This window comes from Ciconia boyciana, chromosome 13, assembly GCF_034638445.1.
Source record: "Ciconia boyciana chromosome 13, ASM3463844v1, whole genome shotgun sequence".
Classification (NCBI taxonomy): Eukaryota; Metazoa; Chordata; class Aves; order Ciconiiformes; family Ciconiidae; genus Ciconia; species Ciconia boyciana.
In genome coordinates, this window is record NC_132946.1 from 9,815,709 (window position 1) to 9,837,699 (window position 21,991).

General features: G+C 43.6%; 3 protein-coding genes across 3 annotated transcripts in view; 2 read left to right on the top strand and 1 right to left on the bottom strand.

Moving 5' to 3' along the window:
- The window catches only part of TMC5 (transmembrane channel like 5), a 33,582-nt gene extending 32,539 nt beyond the window's left edge, over positions 1 to 1,043 (bottom strand). Inside the window, exon 1 of the mRNA XM_072878176.1 lies at positions 915 to 1,043. The gene's annotated coding sequence lies outside the window, so the exon portion shown is untranslated. The remainder of the gene's footprint in view (positions 1 to 914) is intronic.
- On the top strand, positions 69 to 16,452 carry TMC7 (transmembrane channel like 7). The gene is made up of 16 exons (XM_072878187.1): positions 69 to 356; positions 617 to 869; positions 3,521 to 3,669; positions 4,019 to 4,186; positions 4,374 to 4,459; positions 4,995 to 5,140; positions 5,771 to 5,918; positions 7,385 to 7,555; positions 8,993 to 9,150; positions 10,079 to 10,196; positions 10,767 to 10,864; positions 11,154 to 11,337; positions 12,114 to 12,244; positions 12,516 to 12,671; positions 13,963 to 14,041; positions 15,219 to 16,452. Exons 1-16 carry the CDS (start codon positions 296 to 298, stop codon positions 15,276 to 15,278), a joined length of 2,166 nt encoding a protein of 721 aa, XP_072734288.1. The 5' UTR covers positions 69 to 295; the 3' UTR covers positions 15,279 to 16,452.
- A 469-nt stretch (positions 16,453 to 16,921) lies between these two features.
- Positions 16,922 to 21,681, top strand: COQ7 (coenzyme Q7, hydroxylase). Its single transcript, XM_072878480.1, has 6 exons — positions 16,922 to 17,029; positions 17,264 to 17,463; positions 17,886 to 18,000; positions 18,112 to 18,251; positions 20,369 to 20,437; positions 21,117 to 21,681. The coding sequence occupies exons 1-6, from the start codon at positions 16,954 to 16,956 to the stop codon at positions 21,192 to 21,194; spliced, it is 678 nt and encodes a 225-aa protein (XP_072734581.1). The 5' UTR covers positions 16,922 to 16,953; the 3' UTR covers positions 21,195 to 21,681.
- Positions 21,682 to 21,991: the final 310 nt, after the last annotated feature.

Genomic DNA, 21,991 nt, shown 5'->3' on the forward strand with positions numbered 1-21,991 from the left:
AGGGCCCGACCACCCCGCGGGACCCGCGGAGGGGCCAGCGCGGGCCCGGCCGCCACGGCGCTCCGCGCTGCACCGCCGCGCACCGCCGCGCACCGCCCGCCGTCTGCGGGAGGGCGGCTGCCGGCGCCCCCTGCGGGCGAGGCGCCCCGCGGAAGGCGGCCCCAGCGGGGAGCCTCGCCCCCGCCCCGCCAGCGGCCCCGGCTCTCCGGCAACCGCCGCCCCACAGCTCCGCCGGCTCTGTAACGCCCGGAAACGGCGGCACCGGCGCGGAGCTGGGGCTTCCCCCACGCAAGACATGAGCGGGCTCGGGGCCGCCGCGGAGCCGCCGGGCTGGCGGCTGGGCAGCGGCAGCAGCGGTAAGGGCGCGGGGGAGGCAGGTACCGAGCGCCGCGGGGCGCAGGGGGCACCCACGGGCGGGCGCCCGCGGCTGCGGCAGGTGGCGAGGGAAGGGAGGGAGGCGAGGGAGCGGCGCTGCCCCCGCCTCCCCTCGCCTCGCCTCCCGCAAGCGCTGCGGGGTCCCGGGGGGCGGCCGTGACGGGTCGCCTGCGGGGCTGCGGCCGGGTGCCACGTCGTGGGAGCCCCGCTCCGCAGCCCCTGTGCTTCCTCCCTCTCGCAGAGGTCTTTCTTCCCGAGGAGACGCGCGCCGCCGCACCTGTGGATTTCCTGCAGGAGCTGCCCAGCTACCGGTCGGCGCTGAGGCGCCGCGCCGCCGCCGGGGGCGGCCAGGAGCGGCGGGCGGCGCCGCGGGGCTCCGCGGGGCTCCGCGGGGCTGAGGCCTGGGGGCCGGAGCCAGAGCCAGAGGGAGGCGGGCCGGCTGGTCGCCCTGCGAGGGAATACCCCTTGAGTATCGCGGAGAAGAGGAGATTAAGGTTAATCTTTACGCGCTTCTTTCCTTTTTTTACAAACAAAGTTACCTTTTCCTGAACGCATCAGAGGTACGACGGAAGGCTGAAGCAGAATTGGGTTCATCGGTATGTTTCACCCTGTGGCATGTGGTTTTGACAAGAAGTTGCCCAGGTTCTCATGCCAAACTGTGGCAGGCTCCCTGTGGCACCTCTGGCTGCGGGAGCGTGGCCGGGAGCTCTTGGGTGGCGTGAGGGAGAGGCTGACTGGGGCGAGGAATAGGTTGAATTGGAAGAAATGAGTCAAAACTGAGAATTGCCTGCAGCAGCCAAACTCGTTTCTCACTTGCTGCCTTCCCCCCCCCCCTCAGGGTTTTGTGCTTTTAAGGGTCACCGTGGGTTACCTGTCATCGGCAACCCCCTTCCGCTATGCGAGTGCTGCTGTTCTTGAGTCTTCTCAGCAGTTCTTGCAAAATACATTGTGCGCTCTCTGGTGTGGCTTAATACAGGTGGAAAGAAGCTTTCCAGGACCATTTCTTCTTTTTTTTTCCTCCATATCCCTTTTTAAATTGCTCTTTGCTGTGGGCTGTAAGCAGGTCCTGCCCCTCTGGTGGTAAGCCCCAGCAGGGAGGGGATTACAGAGCATGCTTTGCCCCGCCTGTATTTCTCTGCTTGTTGTCTCATGTCTTACTGCTAGGCTGAAAGCTCCTTTGAGAAGAGAGGATACGGTGTGTGTTTTTACATTGTTAGGGAATAGCTGTACCTTTAAATCAGGTACTTTGTAGTTGTGGTTGTGAACCAGGAGAGAGGTGAAAGTACAATTAATGTCTGGTGCTCCACAGAGAACAAGAGCTACTCACTTGCAAGGGCAGTGGGAAATGAGTTACAGCCTGACCCTGCAGTTAAGTTTAACCCTACAGCCTGTACACCAGGAACAGCAGAAGATGTAGGTCATGGTAAAGGAAATTGCTCAATATATTGAATTTTTATTTGAAGTTGGGTATCTAAAGCTCAGTTTTTCAAGAAAAAGGAACCGCAGTCCTACGGCCGTGGTGCGTGTTAGGAACGGAGTTGGGATGTCCCAAGCTTGTTTACACGTTTTAGCGCTGAGAGATTCTGGTGGGGCTTCTTGGCACTTATACGGATCAGTAATCTGTGCGTATTGTGCAGCAGCTCCCAACACAAAATGCTTGATATAAATGTCCTGAAAGCTGAACACTCAACTTTTGTAACATGGATGAATATGTAGCCCACGCCTCTATTTAAAATGCAGACCAAACACGGGCCAGATAGTTCTCCAGAGTGTCTGTTTAAAACACTACATGCTGCAGCCTGTAGTTTCCACAAAATGAAATCTTTTGAGAGTAGCTGTATTTGCACTTAAAGATGAGGTCATCTGCTGCCTGTTTGATTGTTGCGTATAGGGTTTAGTTCGGCTTCCTGCCAAAATGCTAATTTTACTTTCAGCTGAGAAGGATATGGCAAGTTTGTCAGCATACAGCACACATAGCAGTGGCGTGGTGTGGTGGTGAGTCACTTAGGCACTTAAGTGGGCTTGTCTGCAAAGTATTTTAAAATTGAAACCTTTGTCTTCTACTCTAGCATGGTGTCCTCATGGGTACTTAACTGCTGCCCTTCTTCAGTGGCATCAGAGGCTGGAACAGCATTTGCTGCATACAAGTCAATCTTCAAGCTATGTTTCTGGGAAGCTTTGTCTGTTTTTAAGGTTTCTTAAAAGAAAAAATGAAATGCAAACTCTGAGCCACTCAGAATTCTCCTTGTTGCTGTTGCTGACCATGCAGCAATTTTTAAAATGCAAATGTATGCATATAGTATGAAAATCTGTGAGAAGTAATTAAAAATTATAGACAGTCTGTGGCACATCCTTGGTGTTTGTTTGCAGCTTATTATTAGAACAATACACCCCCACACGTTGGCAAAGAAATATGTTCTCAAATTCATTGAGTTGGCACTTTGCAGCGAATTTTTCAAAATGCTATAAAAACTGAATAATGAAAAATGAATAATTTAATAACATTTGTTTTCTGTTATGTTCTGGAATGTGATGTAAAAGTTAAAATTATAAAATCCAAATGACATATTTAAGCCTTTTCATAGCTTTCTTTTTTTTTTTACTTTTTTCCCCCTGCAGCTTGACATTTCATTCTGATTTTGAGATCTGTGAATTTTCTACAAAAAAAGAATAACTTTCTATTTTGAACAGCTGCATTTATAACATTAAAAGAGGAAAGCTCAATATTTTAGAGAAATTTTTTAAGAGCCTCCTGGTGAAGATGCTCTGGTCAGAATTTTTGAGGAAAGAATCTTCTCTTCCTTTTCCAGCCATTTGTAAATGTTAAATCATTGATGGCATCTTCCCTGAGATCCCACCAGGGAGTTCTGTCACACATTTTTTCTGTGTTGTGCTGTTGTCAGTTGCATATTCTTTTTCTCCAAGAGAGGCAAGTGTTTTCTGTGCGAGGACTTGCTATATTTGAATTAACTTGAAGTTGCAGTTACCAGGAGAAACAGATGGGGACAACTAGCATATGTTACTCCAGCTTTTAGCTCTGTGCTATCCCTCTGAAGGCTGCAAGTAGGCTCCATTGTGCTAGGCCCTGTTACATGTAGTGAAAAAGTATTTCTTGTGCTCAGTAACTGTATTTCTCGATCCTTAGGGACTGTCAGCAGGCTGATATAAAACATTTATCTGGATGGAAACAGTGGAAAAGGAGTAGCAGTAAATCACTGAAGAAGGTCCTCAATGAAGTCAAGGAGTTGTTGTCTTACCTGGAGCTTTGGCGACATGATATTCACAGCATAGAAGGTATTTACTGTCTTACGTAATTTCTCCTCTTTCAAGTTGCTTCTGTTATTGGTAGTTTTAAGTGTGTGAGCATAGTTTCAGATATAACTGTATGTGTTTAAGAAGTTACCTGCTTCTTTTACTATTGCTGATGTGAAATCCATGATGGGGTAGAAGGAAATATATTGGAGAAAATTATTAAAAAGTCACATTTCCATTTCAGTTATATTGCTAAAAGCCTGCAGTAGTTAAAACTAGCTTTAGTAATGTTTCGTCAGTTAACTCAATGTAACTGAAATTATAATCTGCTCATTCTGTATTTTCAATTATTTTATCGTCTTAATTATTGGCACATTTCTTTTATTCCCAGGGAAATTTGGTACTGGCATCCAGTCCTACTTCTCCTTCCTGCGTTTTCTGGTCCTGCTGAATTTTATAATTTTTATCCTGATGTTCAGCTTTGTTACCCTTCCCAGCATCATTTCTAAATATGGAATATTCAACAGTAGCTTTGCTAAAACTCCTCCAGAGAACATAGGTAAACATCTTCTCTACATACTGCTGTTGTTTGTAAGATTCCCCCTTTCCATTGGCTTCTCTTCCACCTCCCAGGACAAAGAAATGCTTTTTTTCTAAGAACTTGCCATGTTTGAATTAACTCGATCTTGCAGTTTAATGGTCTTGCAGTTAAATTTGAGTGACTTTTCCTGCCTTTCTTTTGACAGAGCCTCACTGCACAGTTTATAAACCTAGTAGTAATAAGGGACTTGTTTACTTCTATACTTATCTCAAAGATTTGCTCAGTGGCACTGTAAGTAACTAGACTTTTTTTTAATTAACTTTCCGTGTCTCGCATAACATAAAATGTGAAAACATTTTACTTGGGGAATGAAGCTTTGGCAATTTTGAAAAATGCTAAGGCATATGCATCACTGGGGTAAAATTAGCCTTTATCCTTTATCTGTGAGAAGGGGCGTTTTCAAACTGACTTTTACTGAGCGTCCACAAGGCCTGGTTGGCCACATGCTGCAGCCTGTGCCTCTCCTCCCCAGCTGCTAAACGTTACATATTCTGGAGCACACTGCCTATTGTGCTCTCTGTGTAGGGTCTCAGTGCCCTTCTCGTAGAGCCCTTTGACTGCAGAGGGGAGGGATTTTAAGCACGTAGTGTCTGCGTTACAGTTTGGTAGAGGCAGTGGCAGTGTTTAGAAGCTACAGACTGTTGTAGCTTGCTGGGGGCCCCAATAGTAATTTTAAATTTACAAAATTTGCTTAATACCAGGTTGGATTTAACTGGGCAGTTGCTGCTACTGTTACAAATTCTGTTTAAACTTCGTGTTTTCACAGGGGTTCCTTGAAGGGACAAGTTTGTTTTATGGCTATTACACAATAGATGCTGCATGGCTCAGTGTCCTGAGGTACAACTTGCCACTAGCATATCTGCTGGCTACATTTGCCTACCTTGCATTAAGTCTCCTCTGGATAATAAAAAGGTAAAGTTGTTGGTATAGTTTATTTACTGCTACCTGTTGCACAGTTTACATTGCAGTCTTGCTTGTAGGGAACATGCTACATTCTAGAACTGTTTTATATGGCAATGGAGAATCTTTTGCTTGAGGATGGAGTACCACAGTAGGCTTTGTCTGTCTTTGGGAAACTGAGCCAGCAAAATAAATAAAAATAAATAAATTTGAAGTATTAGTTTTTCATATGTACGCATACATATAAATGAAAGACCCTCAACTATACAGTAATTGTTGTTGGAGGATTTTATTTTGTGGGTTTTTTTGGGGGGAGGGGGTGCCATCTCAGTTTCCTGAGCCAGCTCTTTGCAGTGTCAGAGAAGCACTGGATGAGGTGGGAAGGCATGACTGTGGCTAAGTGCAGAGGCAGGTAACCTCTGTCAGTCATGGCTTCAGCTGACTGCGATTGCTGCAGAACCTCACACTGAAAGCTTCCTGGAGACTCGCTGACATAAAGCAAATGTGGCTGTTTGCTCATGGGGGGGTGTCTGTCATTTAGTCTTTGATGAGTCAGGTTGCTTGAAGTGTGGTTTTTTGTTTCATTTTCTGTGGATAAAATACGTATTTTCATGAATGAAGTAAAGTTGCATTTTTCTCTAGGTCTGTGGAAGGATTTAAGCAGAACTTGGTCCATCATGAAGATCAATTTCAGAGTTACTGTAACAAAGTCTTTGCAGGCTGGGACTTCTGCATTACAGATCCAAGTGCAGCACGCCTAAAACATCGCAGCTTGCAATATGAGCTCCAAGTGAGTAACTTTCATTTTTCTATGATTACGGTTTCACATAGCTTAGATGGCTAAAAAAGAGAGGTGTATAATTCTGCAGATAATGGAATAAGGATATGAAGGATTGAAGTAGTTTATATTAGGGTCAGGGCAACCCACATCCTCTTGCATGCTTTCTAGGTAGCTAGAATTGTGGTGTGAGCAGGATCAGCAATGAGGTTGACAGCCCTTCCCCCATCCACTGGGAACTGAAGCCAACCTCTTATCTGCCTCTTCCTCACACTCCAGTCCTCCTTCCTGTGTTTGTTTCTACATAATCCAACAGGAAAAGCTATCCCAGCTGTGGGCAAAACCCTTGTACTGTCAGGAATCATTTTGAGTATACTGGGCTATAAGTCTGCAATGTGGTAGGCAGTAGTTTGGGGAGGAAAAAAATTCAGATGGTACTCTTCATCCAAGTTGAGAGCATTGTTGCAGTAAGAAGATACTGAAAGTTTTTCACCAGGTGTCTGACACACATGCACATACAACATGATGATGCAGCTAATAGATTTCCCAAATCATAAAGCTCTCTGAAAACAGAGTCTGAAAGGCTTTTCTGGTGAAACCAGTACCACCTTTTTGCTCTCTGCACACTGGAAGCAGAGATTTGTGTAGTGGAACAATTACCTTTAAAAAGATACTTCCACTTCAAACCACAAAGCAGTAATTACAGATGTCATAAATTACAGTGAGTTGCTTTCTGCTCTAGTAAAGTTCAGAGTCATCTTTTTTCATCATATAACCAGAGCCTCTTTCATTTACCACACTTTTGCCTCTAGAACTCACATCTTAGAAAAACCTGCCCCTTAATATTACTGTTTGATGGAAATAAGTCCTCAGAAAATACCCGAGTAATCTGTGGGTTTGCCCAGGTTAAACTGCCTTCACAGGCGATACTGTATTTTCGCAGCAGCTAAGCTGAGACATACCAAGTTTACATGACAAGCTGCTCAAGACTGTACTTCTTTCTCTCTGTGCCATTCCCCAATTTTCCTTCACAAAGAGTGGGAGAAAGAAGTTCGAGCCATAGCAGTGAGGATTGGTTACTTTCCTGCAGAAGTAAGGAGATGAGTAGGCTGATGTACCCATTTCAGAGTTTAGTACCAAGCTATCTGAGATCGGTTTCTCACAATAAACAGGCAAGTTGTCTTTCTGTCCTCAAGGAGATATGTTACTGATATAATAGAGATAAGAGAATTACGAGACACTTGTCTTTGGCTACAGGGCCCTCAGCTTGAGGAGAGTGAGCACACTGGGGCTTCCACTCTTGCATGGTCCTGTTTGTGTCAATGAAAAGGCACTGTCAGTTCAGTGTGCTTGGGCAGGCGGTGGAGTGACCCTTCTAGAACAGGCTACGGATTTGCACATCCCAGAGGTAGAAGGCAAGGTGTCAAGTGTTGTATGCTGCACCAGAAAACTACACATCCTTTTTCTTTTGTTTGTAGACAGACTTGGAGGAAGAAAGACTGAAGCAAAAAATAGCTGACAGGACAATGAAAGAAAAGCTACGCATCTACTCTCTGAGAATATTTATAAATGTAATTGTCATTGCAGTTTTATCAGGATGTTTCTACTCTATTTATAGAGCAACTGTCTTCTCTCAAGAAAACTCCAATGTAAGTATCAGACACGACATTAGGACAGATTCAATTGGGGCTGGTGATTACAGCAAGAGGAACTATTGTGAAAGAGTCAAGTATCTTAATATAGCACCTTTCATGCAAGGGATCTGAAAATGCTGTCTACAGACCTAGAATTTTTTTAGTAGAGGAGAGTGAAAAGGATCAAGAAGCATGTGCAAAAAAACCCCCGTAATGTCTCCCTTTGATACAGAGGCTCCAGTGTCCTCTGCCTTTGGAGCTAATGCAGCTGAGAAGAAAAGCAGCCCTCACTTTCCTTCCCATGTAACTGTTCTCACCTCGCTATGATCTGCTGGTACAAGCGCTTGTGTGGCTGGGCAGTGAACTGGCTCAGGGAACTGACCTGGTTAAAACAAACTTCATTGTGATCAGTTACTTACCTGGTTCACCGCTCAACTGCAAAAATGAACGGCAAGGCAAGGGGAGAGTAAAGATTATGATCTGTATTGTGGCTTGAGTTACAGCTGTGTGGGGAAACAGGAAGACTTTGAACACGGAGCGCTTTGCAGAATAAAAGGTTCTTGCATCAGTAGTGGAAAGAATCAGGTTGGGTGGGGTTGTTCACCCCTGGCAAGACAAGCAGATGGGAAGAGCGGTTCAGAAGCAGAACAACAAGAGCAGACAACAGTTTCACAACAGTAATTGACTTCTCTGCAGGGCCTCAGGGTTGAGTTAGCCTGACATGAGTGGAGACCGCACTTTTTCTCTCCCTGTGTTCATTGGTGATGTGATGGGCACTGTCTGTGTATGGGGAAAGTTGTGCTTGTGGTGGACCTAACTCTTAACTTCTGTAAACTGCCAGGATTGCAGAGAGAAGCAGGAAACAGGGACTAAAGAAGTGTTTGTGTCAGAGGTATTGTTTGAGGGCAGAGAAAGAGGACAGCACAACACTGAACAACTCAAAACAGCCCCACTTGCTGTTGGCTTTACGTATTAGGGTCGATATCTTGACCTTGCCTAAATGAGTAGGTAGGGGGAGCTTGTTACGATGGTAGGAAAGTCAGGGGAGCTGCTTGACACCAGGGCAAATAACTTGAAAAGTGTCTGCACTTTGGCATAGATGTAAAAGCTGATAGCTGTAGTGCTGGGTTAGACAACATAGTCAGACGCAAGCCTTGGTGAGATGAGCCTCTTCAAACAGAAGCTTTGGGGAAGCACTAAAATACTCACACCTGGAGGTGGGGGGAGTTACTGGTGAAGGGAGCAGGAGAAAGCAAGGGTGTAGCAGCAAACTGCAGAGATAGGTAGCAGCGGTCTGGCTTGTCATTCCAAATATAGGTGGAAGATGAAGACAGAGTAAAAGATGCTACCTGAATCCTGGACAAGAGAGCCTGGTGGGTAGCTGGAGAGGGCACAATGTAAGGAAGGTGTGTTTCTCTGAGTATTATCTTTCTCTCGTCTCTTCTTGTACAGGACGTCAGCAATACAAACTTTCAGGCTAATCTCTTGGTGCAGTATTTGCCTTCCATGGTGATCACATTGGCCAACTTCATTGCACCTCAGATCTTCTCATTTCTGATCAGATTTGAAGATTATTCACCAGCCTTTGAAATCAGGCTGACACTCATGAGGTAAAGATGTTTTTATTGTGGTCTTGGATGTTTCAACAACTTGTTCTTGGTAGGTCATAAGTATTGTAAACATTGAAATACCAAGAAGCAGAGAGGTTGGACTGTCTGCACTGGAGGGCCTGGGCACTGGAAGCCAAGCAGGCATTGTTTGACTTATGTTTAGCTGGAAACTTTAATTTTAAATCTGGAAACAATCTCCTGTTTTGCTGGCAGTACAGTGCAGTCATTTCAGCGTCCAAGTTTTTCTCTCAGTCCCATTTAGCTGTGCGATCTGGACATCTTCAACAACCTGAATAAATAGTCAGTAGAGAAGTTGTGGCTGCAGAGCTGTGGATTCACACCACTTTGCATGCAGCACTTCCTTGAATGAGCAAATGTGTGTGTACAGCAGTGACTGAAGCACGGCTTTGCCAAGGCAGAAGTTAAAAGTTTTGGGCTAAAAGGTAATTCAGTGTGAAAGTGTGAAGAACTGGCATTTGGCAGCTTAAGGCAGTAAGATCTGGGTTGAAGCATCTGAACTCTGCAAGCCCCTGTGCTTTGTATTATTTCCTATTTGGCTAAGTGCCTCTGAAGGTCTGAAGCCACGTGAGAGGGAAATGCTGCACACAGAGTTGTCACCTGGCTTCTCAAACTGTACTTGAGAGAATCGCTGCCCATTGCGGGGTCAAGGTCTGCAACTGGAATGACTGATCTGTGAACAATACTGAGAAAAGAAACAAGGGATTGTAGCCTAAAGTAGGGAAGGTGAAAAGCAATTTAACTTACTACTAAGGAAAGAAATGTGTTTATTAAATAGCTGGTCGTTCATTAAAGCTCTGTACAACCCTTCTGTGTTTCAAGCCTTCCTTGGACTCCTGTGCAAGTTGAGCCAGGTGTTAGAATGGCTCTTTTTTGGCAGGTTTGGAATTGGGTTTTGCCTTTCTTCCAGGTGTGTCTTTGTGCGGTTGGCCAATATCGGTGTTCTCTTGTTCTCGCTGTGGAGTCAGATCTCCTACTGTGCCACCAACAAGTGTAAGGCCTGTGGATACAATTACGAACTCTATCCTGTAAGCAGATTTATCTTGGTCTCTAATCATCTGAACTTGTGAACGGAGATTTGTTTTCCATGAAACTTGCTTGTCTAGAGGTATTCAGAATCAGACCTAGAGTTGCCATTCATGTTATACCTAGTGCTGATTCTTACTGCTCAGTGCAAACCAGTGCAGTTCTTACATATATCTTTTGTTTATCTAAAACTCTGATTAGAATTAGTCCAGTGACAGATTATAGTTTGGCATAGACTTTCTGACTACCGTGAGGATTGTTTGAGGTAGCTCTGCTTTGGAGACAATTGTGTTACTGCCTTTTGCTTCAATAAGACAAATGATCTTTCCTCAAAAAAAAAAAAAAAGGGGGGGGGGGGGGGCAAACAAAACCGAAACCAAACAAAACCCAACAAAACAAACAAATAAAAAGCTTGGTATGGAAGCTCCGAAACACTTAAATATTTTAGAAATGGGAGTGAATACAATTTGAACTTTATGGTGTTAACTGAGAGGTTTGTTGCTGATTGCCAGATTTTTTTCACTTGTTATTTAGATTCCTAATCTTGTCTTTTTCCTGACTTGTTTTTATAGTGCTGGGAATCCGAAGTTGGGAAAGAAATGTATAAACTGATGATATTTGATTTTATTATAATTCTTGCTGTGACCCTCTTTGTAGATTTTCCTAGAAAGTAAGTATCTCTGCCTTTTGAGCATACTTTTGCAAATGACTTATGAAGCCTGTTTCATTTTTCTGTTTGTTGATTCCCCATATTTCTAAGCAGATTACCAGTTTTAAAATGAAACATAAACATATTTCTGGGAGATTTTTATACTTGAGTCTTTTTTTTTTTCTTCTTCAGACATTTTTCTGTTACATTGTCTAATGCTTAAATGCTAAATATCTGTGTGTTCCAAATGCAGAATTCAGCTAAGCCTGTAACTTCAGTTTTTAGAACTAATGATGTTCTTTGGTTTTAGGTTGTTAGTTACTCATTGCTCTTGCAAGCCAATTCAGTGGTGTGGATTGCAGGAATTTGGAATTTCTGACAATGTCCTGGAAATTGTTTATGGGCAGACTATCTGCTGGATTGGAACCTTCTTTTCACCTCTTCTCCCTGCAATAGCAACTATAAAATACTTCATCATCTTTTACATTAAAAAGGTAATGAAGGTTTGTGGTAAACAAATAAAACTGAGCACATCTCTGTGGTTTTTGTAATGTAGATATGCAGTTGATTTAAAACAAACAACCCTAACAAAAAGCACGCAAGGATGTGGTGTACTGGAAATGAGGTAATAGTATTCCATTTTCTGTAGGTTTTTTGCTTTTAAGAGAAAGTAGACTTTTGCTTTGAAATCAAGCAAAACAACATTTTAGTAATTGCCTCATCAATTATTTGTCTGATTTTTTTTTTTAAATAAAATCTTTTTATGTAATAAAGCTAGTTACAAGCTGCCAAGCTGCTAAAAATTTGGAAGCAAAATGGATAATCCAAACTGGATTGGATGTTCAAGATGTGGATATGGTTTCTGCATAGCAGAAGCTTTGCTCTATGACCAGATGGCTCCTTCTCTGCAACAAATTCTTACTGATATTTTAGTTCTTACAAGGGGGGATGTATCCAGTGAAGGTTTGGCAGGTCAAAGCTAAAGGCCGTGCCATGGGTCATACACCAAATGACTATGTCAGTTGATTCTGTGCAAGCGTATGAGGCCCTCTGGAACAAATTCTTACCCAAAATAGGAGACACTGACTTATAGTAGAATGTAAAGCGTTCTTGTCTTAGCCCTTTTCAGTCAATGTACATCAAAGGAAGGATGATTATGTGGTAGCCGGTAGCGTATTTGAGGATAGAAAATTCAGTTGGTGGGGAAAGTATACTTGGATGTACGTATATAGATGTACTGGTAATGGTCTTGCTCATTTTCCCTCTTCAGGTCAGTTTGATACACACATGTAAAACTGCAGCTAGGCCTATCAGAGCATCAAGTTCCAATTTTTTCTTCTTGGTGGTACTGTTGATTGGGCTCGTCTTGGCTTTTATTCCCTTGGGAATCAGCATAGCACAGTAAGTGACAATTTAACTTCTATGAAGTTGACATTTGCTCTAACGTTGTCGGTTCCTAAAAACAGACACACAACTTTGGAATGATAAATTGGAATAAAATATATTGTGTATAATAAATTGAATTATTACTTAGTTCATATAAATAAAAATTTCAGTTTTAAAGACAAAGGACACTTTTACCCCATTGGCAAAATGGTGGTAGGCTTGTGTTGGATTATTTTATCTTTACATTTTGATATAGCATCTCCTTTCTGTTCTGCTTCTCTGACAGTATCCCCTCCTCCAAGGCATGTGGGCCGTTCAGGAGTTTTAACACTTCATGGGCAGTTGTTCCAGCTACAGTACTTGGGTTTCCAACAGGTCTGCAGCAGGTCCTTCATGGCATCACATCAGAAGCCTTTGCAGTGCCTTTTTTTATGGTCATCTGGTGAGTACTGTGGAGACCTGATTCAGTCATGCAGCTGCATCGTTCATTTCCTTCCCTACTGGACTGATGCCAAACAACTGTTAGACCAGATTTTTCATCTGCAGTCAAAAGCATCAAAGCCCAAACCCTGGTTCAAAAAAAAAACCAACCCAGCAAAACAAACAAAAGCCCCAAACCAGTCATTTTGTAAGATAAAATTCAATATAGCATCACAGAATTTTTAAGGTTGGAGGTCACTTCTAGAGATCACCTTAATCCAACCCTCCTGTTCAAAGCAGGGTCAAATAGAGCAGGTGCTCAGGAACCATGTCCAGTTGGGTTTGATTGTCTCTGAAGACGGAGACTCCACAACCTCTCTGGGCAACCTTCCAGTGTTTGGTCACTCTTGCAGTAAAAAGTTTAGTTTTTTTTTTTCTTATGTTTAAATGGAATTTTTTTGCGTTTCAGTTTAACCTGACTGTTTTCAGATCTTGGAGCCTTGTTACCTGATACTTTCTACAACTTCTACGCTTGAGAAACTATGCAGTTTATTTCAGACTCCACCCAGACCTTTCTTCCATAACACACTTACATGTTCTCCTGAACTGAACCTGTTTTGCATACACAGGAAACAAAAAATCCTCTTTTTTTGGTTTGGGTTTTTTTTCTTTTTTTACTTTATCATAAAGCCTATGTAAGAGGTGGAGGATGACTTGCACTGCTACCCTACTACTTATTATTTGGAAAAGAAAATACAGGATTTGTATAGGCATTTGTGCCATTCTGGTTCTTGCTACTGCTCTTCATCATTTAATGCACTGTGGATAATCTGGGTCACAGATTACATCTGGAATATGTGTTATAAGAAATGGCTGCAATACTGATCTGTGGCTGCTTACCATAGTTACAAACCCCAGTGGGAGCAAAGAGTTACTCCAGTGAAACCTCATTAAACCTAATTTCTGAGGAGCAAAGCCCCTATACATACACTTAGAGCAGGGCAGGAACTGACAGTCTAGAGAGAGCTGTCAGAACACAACCTGTAACATCTGAACGTGGCCGTGCCTCTACATCCTCTAGCACTCTGTCCCTGCCTGCTGGCAGCACAAATACCTCAGCAGATGCTTTTAAGCAGAGCTATGTCCAACCTACCCCAGCTGTATATTGATTTTTTAAAAATTTTTTTTTCTCCAGCAGCTTCTCATCTGAAGCAAATGCTCAAACTGACAATTTCTCTAGCCCATAACAGCCTTTTTCTGACTAATTCTGTTTTGCATGATGCTAACATATAATGTCGGTTTGTTGTTTGTAGCCTCATTATGGTCTATTTTATTGCCTTGGCTGGAGCACACAAACGAGTGGTTGAGCAGCTGAGGGAACAACTGGTTATGGTAAGATTTGACCCACTTTTCTGTACCCCTAAAGTTTTCTTTGTTGTGTCAGTAATCAGGTATGCAGAGGAACAACAGTGTTCGTAGTCTTCTGGATGCTTGGTGTTTGCACAGAGAGTGAAGAACGTTTTACAAATTACACAGGAAAAATAACTGAAGCACTATAGTGTTTCTCGGTCTAGTTGGTTTTCTTGGGTATCAGCTGCAACTGCAGCAAGGTCTGGTTATATCAGGCAACACACATGCATGAGGTATGCCTCTGAGAAGCGGTGTCCCTGTTCTTTATCCGTTGTCTTGCTTAAAACCACCCATCTGCATGGTTTTTTTCCTGACAAACAAGAACCTGAATCTTGTGCTTCCTGTCCCCTCCACCATCTTATACAACCCCACCTCTATTTCCTTCTCTGCTCCCACAAACAGGCACCCAACTCCCTACCCTCCCCTCCAGGTCTGTCTGTCTTCTTCATTGTGTCTGGTTTTATTCCTGAGCGCAGGTCCCAGCACCGCTCGCAACAGGTACTCCAGGTGGGGCAAGTCGCCACTAACCAGTCCTTTGGAGAACCGTGCCAGTGCAGACATGCTTCTCTGCGGCCATCAGAACCTGCTGCCATGTTTGGCAGCGTTCATATACTGTGGTCTGTCAAACTCTGCTCTAGTCGGAACCTAGCCTCTCTAGTAAGACTTCTCACTTTCTTAGGAAATAGCCCATTTCTTGGTATGTGCTTCTTTTAGAGATGGCATTTACCAACCCACCCTTAGAAAAACACTGTGCTGGAGAGAGATTTTTGAAGAGTAAGGAATTTAGGATCAAAAGCCTTACTGCTTTTCAAGGGTTCCCAAATCAGATAGGAATTCTGAAAATCCTTGCGTGCTTTTTATTTTTGTTTGTTCACTGTTGTTAGGCTTCTTGGAAGTATGGTTTTAAGTTTTGAGGTGTGTGAGATGTTTTTACTAGGCTCAACACAGAACTGTTAATGTGTGACCTAACAGGAGATAAATGAAGTCAAGACTATTGTAAACTTAAAATTGTTCAGGCAGTTGAGAGTGTGCTGGGAGCCACTAATTAGAGTGCAATGTGGTGAGTGCACCTATTTATTTCTAATAAAGAAATGAGCTGTTCATGTAACTTGTACTACTGCCGTTCACCTAGAGCATACTTTTTATTCTGTCTTTCCAGGAGGGTCGTGACAAGCTGTTCCTAATCAGAAAGATAACAGAAGCTCAGAGGCATCCTTGAAAACCACAAAAAGCCAGAAGAACCTGGCTTCTCAAAACTCCCGGAACCACTAGATAAGAGTAGAAGCACCTGCAGCACCTAAAAACTGAGCAGCCGACTGGCACCCTGGCACTGCGGTCTATGTAATGAATGCTTGTGGTCTTAGTCTTGATTATGCTAGTGAGCCTTAGAGTTTCCAAGACTGGAAATTTGGGTAATGTATACTGTGTTAAACCTGTCCAAAAAATGGTATGGTAGGACACTTTATTGCTGCTACAATTTCAGGGTTGTTGGGGTTTAAGTCCCTGTTTTTCCAGGGGTTTTGGGTAAAATGTGATGAGAACTGAAACTCTGTTTAAGAACTTTGTACTGTTTTTACCAGTTATGCTTTAAGAATCAGGAGGGAGGGGAAAGGTATGGTTTTACGTGCTTCCAACTCACTTCTCTTTTAAAACCGAAGCGAGAGAGATGTACGTCAGTTTACGTGTTTCCAACTCACTTCTCTTTTAAAAACCACAGCAAGAGAGAGACGTACGTCAGTATTTTGAAATAGTGCACAGGAGAAGAAAATATGGCATGGGTTTGAAATCAGTTTTCTAAATATTTTTAGAGAAGAGACTTTGATATTTATTTTGCTCTGAAATAGCAAGTGCGGTTGAACACTGGATAACTTCACAAAATGGTTCAGAGAAAACAAGCTGATAAGAGCTCTGAATAAACACTAGGACTAGGAAGAGACCACTGGTCAGGTCACCGAGCGGTGCAGGTCTGTGGCAGGGAAGGGCATTGCTCGGGTACCAGCCTCGCTGCTGTGGAGTAGCCTTTTTTTTTGTTTTTAAAATGTGTTAAGGCATTATTACTTGTGTTTTATTCTTGTACAAACGTCTTGAATACCATTCTCTTTGTTCTAAAATGTGAATATTTGAGAGTTAAGTTATAGTTTGGAAGTACAGCATTCAGAAACTTGTGTGTCAGTGCCCTTTAAATTCCTGTTCCTTCTTGCTTAGGTGGAGTGGTGGAGCCGTGCGACCGGGAGGGAGCAGTGTGTGAGGGGACTGCTGCCTCTTTCCTTTATTTAAAGGTTGTGCTTAAGGATTTCTGTACAGCATTGTGTTTATTACTTGAAATTTGCCAGTAGCACACTGTTAGATAATATGTGAGAAACTGTTCTTTTGATTGATGTTTTGGAATGTCTTCTGTTTTCATTTTAAAGAAATTAACATTCAATAAATGATTTTTTTTTTTTTTTTAATATAAGGTCTGAAGTTTTTAAAATTAGGTTGCCTCCGCCGGTGTGCAAGCGCCTTTCAGGGCCCCGGGCCTCCCGCCCCCCGGGCCTCCCGCCCCCCGGGCCTCCCGCCCCCCGGGCCTCCCGCCCCCCGGGCCTCCCGCCCCCCGGGCCTCCCGCCCCCCGGGCCTCCCGCCCGCCCCTCAGCGCGGGCGCTGCCGCCGCTTCGCGCCGCCGCCGGGCGGAGCCTCCCGCCCGCCCCTCCCGCCTCGGGAGGTCGCCCCGTCCCCATGGCAGCCAGGGGACGCCGACCCTGACTGACAGCTCCGCTCTCCAGTGCGGCGGCGCTGGGGAGCCAATCGGAATCGCGATAGGGCGGGATGGGGGCGGGAGGCCGGCGCGGAGGCGGGCCGCGGTGATGACGTTGTGGCGGTGCGACGCGCCGGAGGAGGCGTCGGGGTCAGCGGGATGGAGGTGGCCGCTGCCGCGGCTCCGGCTGTGCGGCGCTGGCTGGGGCAGCGCCGGCCCCTCTGCTGCGGGGCGGGTAGGGGCTCGGCTCGGCTCGGCTCGGCTCGGCTCGGCTCCCGCGCCTGCCCACCCGTCGCCTGTCGGGGCGCCGCCCTGAACGACGGCCGCGGGCCTCGCGCAGCCACCCGGGCCCGCCTCACACTGCCCGCGGCCGCCTCAGGCCGGCTGGCCCCGCGGGTGGCAGCGCCCGTCCGCCTCGTACGGGGGCTGGGCGGCGGCAGAGCTCGCGTCAGCTTTGTCTCTCCGGCAGGTCTCCGGGGGAGGTGGCCGTTGCCCGCCGGAGGGGTTTCCCTCAGGCGTTGCAGCACGCGGGTGACGCTGGAGGGCATCAACAAGCCCGTCATTGACCGCATCATCCGGGTGGACCATGCCGGGGAGTACGGGGCGAATCGCATTTACGCGGGGCAAATGGCCGTCTTGGGTAGATCGAGCGCAGGACCGATTATCCAGGTCGGTGGACCTGAAGGCGGTGGCTGTGTTTCTGGTGGATTTGCATTCGATTAACAATGGTCGAATGAAGTTGTAAGATCATAGCTTTCGTAGTAAGAGAGCTGTCCATCTTTTTCTAACCACGTTTAAACATGTGTTTATAAAGAGTGGTGGGATTACTTGGTGAGGGAGTTACCAATGCTGCAGTTGCTGTAGTATTGCCACAAAGACTCTTATTTTGCAAATGTTTTTATGTAGCCTATGTATAACTATCCTCATCTGCCCTTCTTTAACTTTGCCTCTTGGTGATGTGAATAGTGTTACCTCTGCAGTCAAAGTGTGAGTGGCCTGAGCTGGTCTGTTTTTCTTTGTGTTTGTTAGCTTTATTGGAAGTGTTTAATTTTTCTGGTTTTATACTTTACTGTGATCTGGTTCTTTTGCAGCAAATGTGGAATCAAGAAAAAGACCACCTGAAAAAGTTCAATGAACTAATGGTGGCATACAGAGTTCGACCTACTGTTTTATTGCCTTTTTGGAATGTAGCAGGTTTTGTTTTAGGTGAGTCTGTATTACTACTATTATTGTTGTTTTGTGAAGTCTTCAGATGTGTAGATTATTTGTATTGCTTCAGATTTCATTGCTTGTGTATGTTTGGTACCACAATCACAGGGGCTGGAACTGCGTTACTTGGGAAGAAAGGTGCAATGGCTTGCACAGTGGCAGTGGAAGAGAGTATATCGGATCACTACAATAGCCAGATCCGAACTCTTGTGGAAGAAGATCCAGAAAAGTACAAAGAACTATTGCAGGTATTTAACTAAGACTTAAAAAATTGTTTTCCATATTAATTAAATTACCTAATATGACTGTAGTCTTGTAAATTCTATGAGCATATTATTTTAAAATAGATCTCTCTTTGTTTTATCATTTAGCGTGCTGGAGTCAACAGAAACTTTAAGTTTCTTTTAAGTAAAAGGATGTTTTTTCCTTCAGCAGCGTTAGATTGATCAAGCAACAAAATTAAAATGTATGTTGGCTTAGCTTTGGCATGCTTTCAGTAATTCAGCATTTCCCTTTCAATTGGGAGAAATATGCTTTAATTTTGATTACTTTTAAATGAAAGGAAGGGTTTAGAGGAGAAACAAAAGGAGAAAATACGATCGCTTAGTAACATGTTGCTTATACTGGATATGATTATATAGTTAGAATAGAATAGAACAGAATATTTCAGTTGGAAGGAACCTACAACGATCATCTAGCCCAACTGTCTGGCCACTTCAGGGCTGACCAAAAGTTAAAGCATGTTATTAAGGGCGTTGTCCAAATGCTTGTTAAACACTGACAGGCTTGGGGCATCGACCACCTCTCTAGGAAGCCTGTTCCAGTGTTTGACCACCCTCTCAGTAAAGAAATGCTTCCTAATGTCCAGTCTAAACCTCCTCTGGTGCAGCTTTGAACCATTTCCATGAGTCCTGTCACTGGATACCAGGGAGAAGAGATCAGCACCTCCCTCTCCACTTCCCGTCCTCAGGAAGCTGTAGAGAGCAATGAGGTCGCCCCTCAGCCTCCTTTTCTCCAAACTAGACAAACCCGGTGTCCTCAGCTGTTCCTCATAGAACATTCCTCCCAGCCCTTTACCAGCTTTGTTGCCCTCCTCTGGACACGTTCAAGGACCTTCACGTCCTTCTTAAATGGTGGGGCCCAGAACTGCACACAGTACTCAAGGTGAGGCTGCACCAACGCTGAATACAGCAGGATAATCGCCTCTTTTGACCGGCTGGTTATGCTGTGTTTGATGCACCCCAGGATGTGGTTTGCCCTCTTGACTGCCAGGGCACGCTGCTGACTTGTATTGAGCCTGCTGTCAGCCAGCACCCCGTTCAAGTTCTAGTTCTGAATACTGTTCAGAGCATGTAAGGAGCTAATGTTTGTTAGCTCTGCAAGAAAATTATTTCCCAAGTATTTTAGGCATCACATTGGGACACATTCCCGTAGGGTGCTTGTGAGAGACTGACCTGTTTCCACATGCAGCACATCAAGCTTGTTTGCGCTCTGTTTGGTGGGAGCTTGCTTTAGGGTCTGCATGTTCATTTCCAATTTTGCTGACTATCAGTATGTTCAGTTGTGCTTAGTTTAACATGTAGCCAAGTCTGGTTACTCCAAATGTGTCGTCTTGTTACAGAAATAGTATCTGAAGTAACCCAGGTTTTGCTGACGTGCACAAGGGAAATACTGAAAATAAAGACTATAAACTGAGAGGGCACAAAATAAAGAGAAAAAGCTAAGCAGCAAGGTTATTCACGGTGTCAATATGAGGAGGACTAGTGATGAAACCAAAAGTGATGCAAACCTGTTGGGTCGGGACAGTACTTGGGTGTCTGTAAACTCTGAGCACTTTATTAAGCAATCCTACTTATCTGCAGGCATCTCAAGAGAAAATTCTTTAAACTTTTTTGTCCCAGTTGAAAAATTAGAAGAGAAAAATAGTGTCCTTTAGAGTATGCTAGAATGTACGAAAGCCCTGTTGGTTTACAGGGAAACACACTTACTGACTACCTGGCAAGGCAGGGGCCTTAATTTCATTATTTAAGTTGTCAGAATAACTTGTGAATAATGCGTGAAACTAATTAGCGTTACGAGTTGTTATGACTACAGGTTATAGGTTTTCTTGAAACAGTGAAAAAGATAGTGAAACAGCAGCTTAGTTTTTAAAGACTTTTTTTGAGAATATTAAAAGAACTTTAGGTTTGGGGAACGCTGTAAATAATTGCCTTCTTGCTGAACTGGAGATTCAGGTCTTTGAGAAGCTTTTGGGAGACCTGGGTCTCAGATGGTGCATGCAATGGTCAACAGCATATAGTTTTGTATACTAGCTGCCTTGATTTCTCTGCAAAGTAGACTTGCTAATTAACTGCTACTTTTAAAGATAATAAAGCAATTTCGGGATGATGAACGGGAACACCATGACATTGGGCTTGAGCATGATGCAGAAGCGGTAAGTACAACGTTAACTAATTGGCACTGTTAGCAAGGATGTAGATGTGATATGCTTATCTTCCTTATCCAGTGACTGTGATGTAGTTCTTTATTTGAGAGGTAGAAAAGAAGGTGCTTGATATTTCCCAAAGATAAATATAAGAAAACACTGCAGATTAGAGCTTTCATTTTTCTAAAGCAGAATTGAATCCGTTGCAACTCATGTCAAGTGTTAAAGTGATTGTGTTTTCCTGAGAGGTGTCCTCTGCACAGTTTTTAATTTTATTTTAAGTTTAGATTAAATATTTTTGAAGATGAGGCTAATAAGTGCTATCCATACAGCTGGGAACTTGAGGCATCATCTTGGTAGACACACACAACCATGTTACGAAGTGTGAAATACAAATTCTATGCTCCCTTGAATACCGGAATATGTGACTTCTCTCCTTTTTTGCTCTTGACTTACATTTGTGGAGAAATTGAAACATTCTGCAAAGTTGATAATTTTTAATTTAGTTTTCTCTAGGGTAGATTAGACTACAAATACAGGCATTTTTTGGTGGAGTTTTTTGGGTGTGTTTTTGCTTTGTTTTGTTTTTGGTTTTTTTTTTAGGTAATGCTTACTATTGCTTACCACAATCTGATTCAAACAAAACACTTCATTAGATGTATTTAATCTCTTATTCTTTGTTTTACAGGCACCAGCTTATTCAGTTTTGAAGACAGCTATACAACTTGGATGCAAAGCTGCAATATTTTTATCAGAAAGAATTTAGTGATATTTTCCATAATGTTTGTGGCAATAAACTGACACAAAAGTGTATGGAAATTATTTTATTCAGCCTTTTAAAATTTTCTGCACTAAGCATCTGATTCAGCCATCCTTTGTCACATTGAGTACCTGTTCAAAAAGTATCTATATTAAAGTCAGTTGAGCTAAATGTGAATAAAGATGGCAGAATTGGGTCTGTATGAACTAAACCTTATTCATAGACTGTTCACAAGGTGGCAGCAAAATATGTATGTATATACATGATTTATGTATATAATGTGTGTATATACACACACAAAAAAATGATAAATACATTCTTTGTTGCCTTGAAATTTATATGTACTTGAAATAAGCTGGAGCTCATCAGCGCATTTTAAAATGGTTAATACTGACTAAGTAGGATATTTGAGTTCTATTTTCAGTGTAAGTAAATGAAGTACTAGTAAGTATTTCTTTTCAGTCTGTCTTGAATAAAGATTGGTATTATAAGACTTTAATTTGAAGATTTGTTTGTGGTTTTTTGTGGGTTTGTTTTTTTCAGGCTCAACTCTGAATTCTTTATTTAAGTAGAATTTTTCTTACTTTGGGTTTTGTTGTTGTTGTGGGGTTTTTTTGGGGTGTGTGTGTGTGTTTTTATCCTGAGTGTGTGTATAAGGAACAGATCCCTGATATAAAGCAGGTGGAGAAAGCACCTTGGAGCACCTGTGGAATTGCACGTAATATTCTGCTAGAGCTTTCAAGTTTGTCTTACTTTGCTTCTAGTCTTCAGTGGCTCTTGAATAGAGACACTCTTGCTTTGTC

What these genes read in the sequence shown, in the direction of transcription:
- TMC7 (XM_072878187.1), top strand. Translation starts at nt 296, where the DNA reads ATGAGCGGGCTCGGGGCCGCCGCGGAGCCGCCGGGCTGGCGGCTGGGC. An exon ending in GCGGAGAAGAGGAGATTAAG is followed by an intron (nt 870 to 3,520) that starts GTTAATCTTTAC and finishes CTCGATCCTTAG; the next exon opens with GGACTGTCAGCAGGCTGATA. An exon ending in TGAGGGAACAACTGGTTATG is followed by an intron (nt 14,042 to 15,218) that starts GTAAGATTTGAC and finishes CTGTCTTTCCAG; the next exon opens with GAGGGTCGTGACAAGCTGTT.
- COQ7 (XM_072878480.1), top strand. Translation starts at nt 16,954, where the DNA reads ATGGAGGTGGCCGCTGCCGCGGCTCCGGCTGTGCGGCGCTGGCTGGGG. An exon ending in GCCCCTCTGCTGCGGGGCGG is followed by an intron (nt 17,030 to 17,263) that starts GTAGGGGCTCGG and finishes TCTCTCCGGCAG; the next exon opens with GTCTCCGGGGGAGGTGGCCG. An exon ending in AGTACAAAGAACTATTGCAG is followed by an intron (nt 18,252 to 20,368) that starts GTATTTAACTAA and finishes CTACTTTTAAAG; the next exon opens with ATAATAAAGCAATTTCGGGA.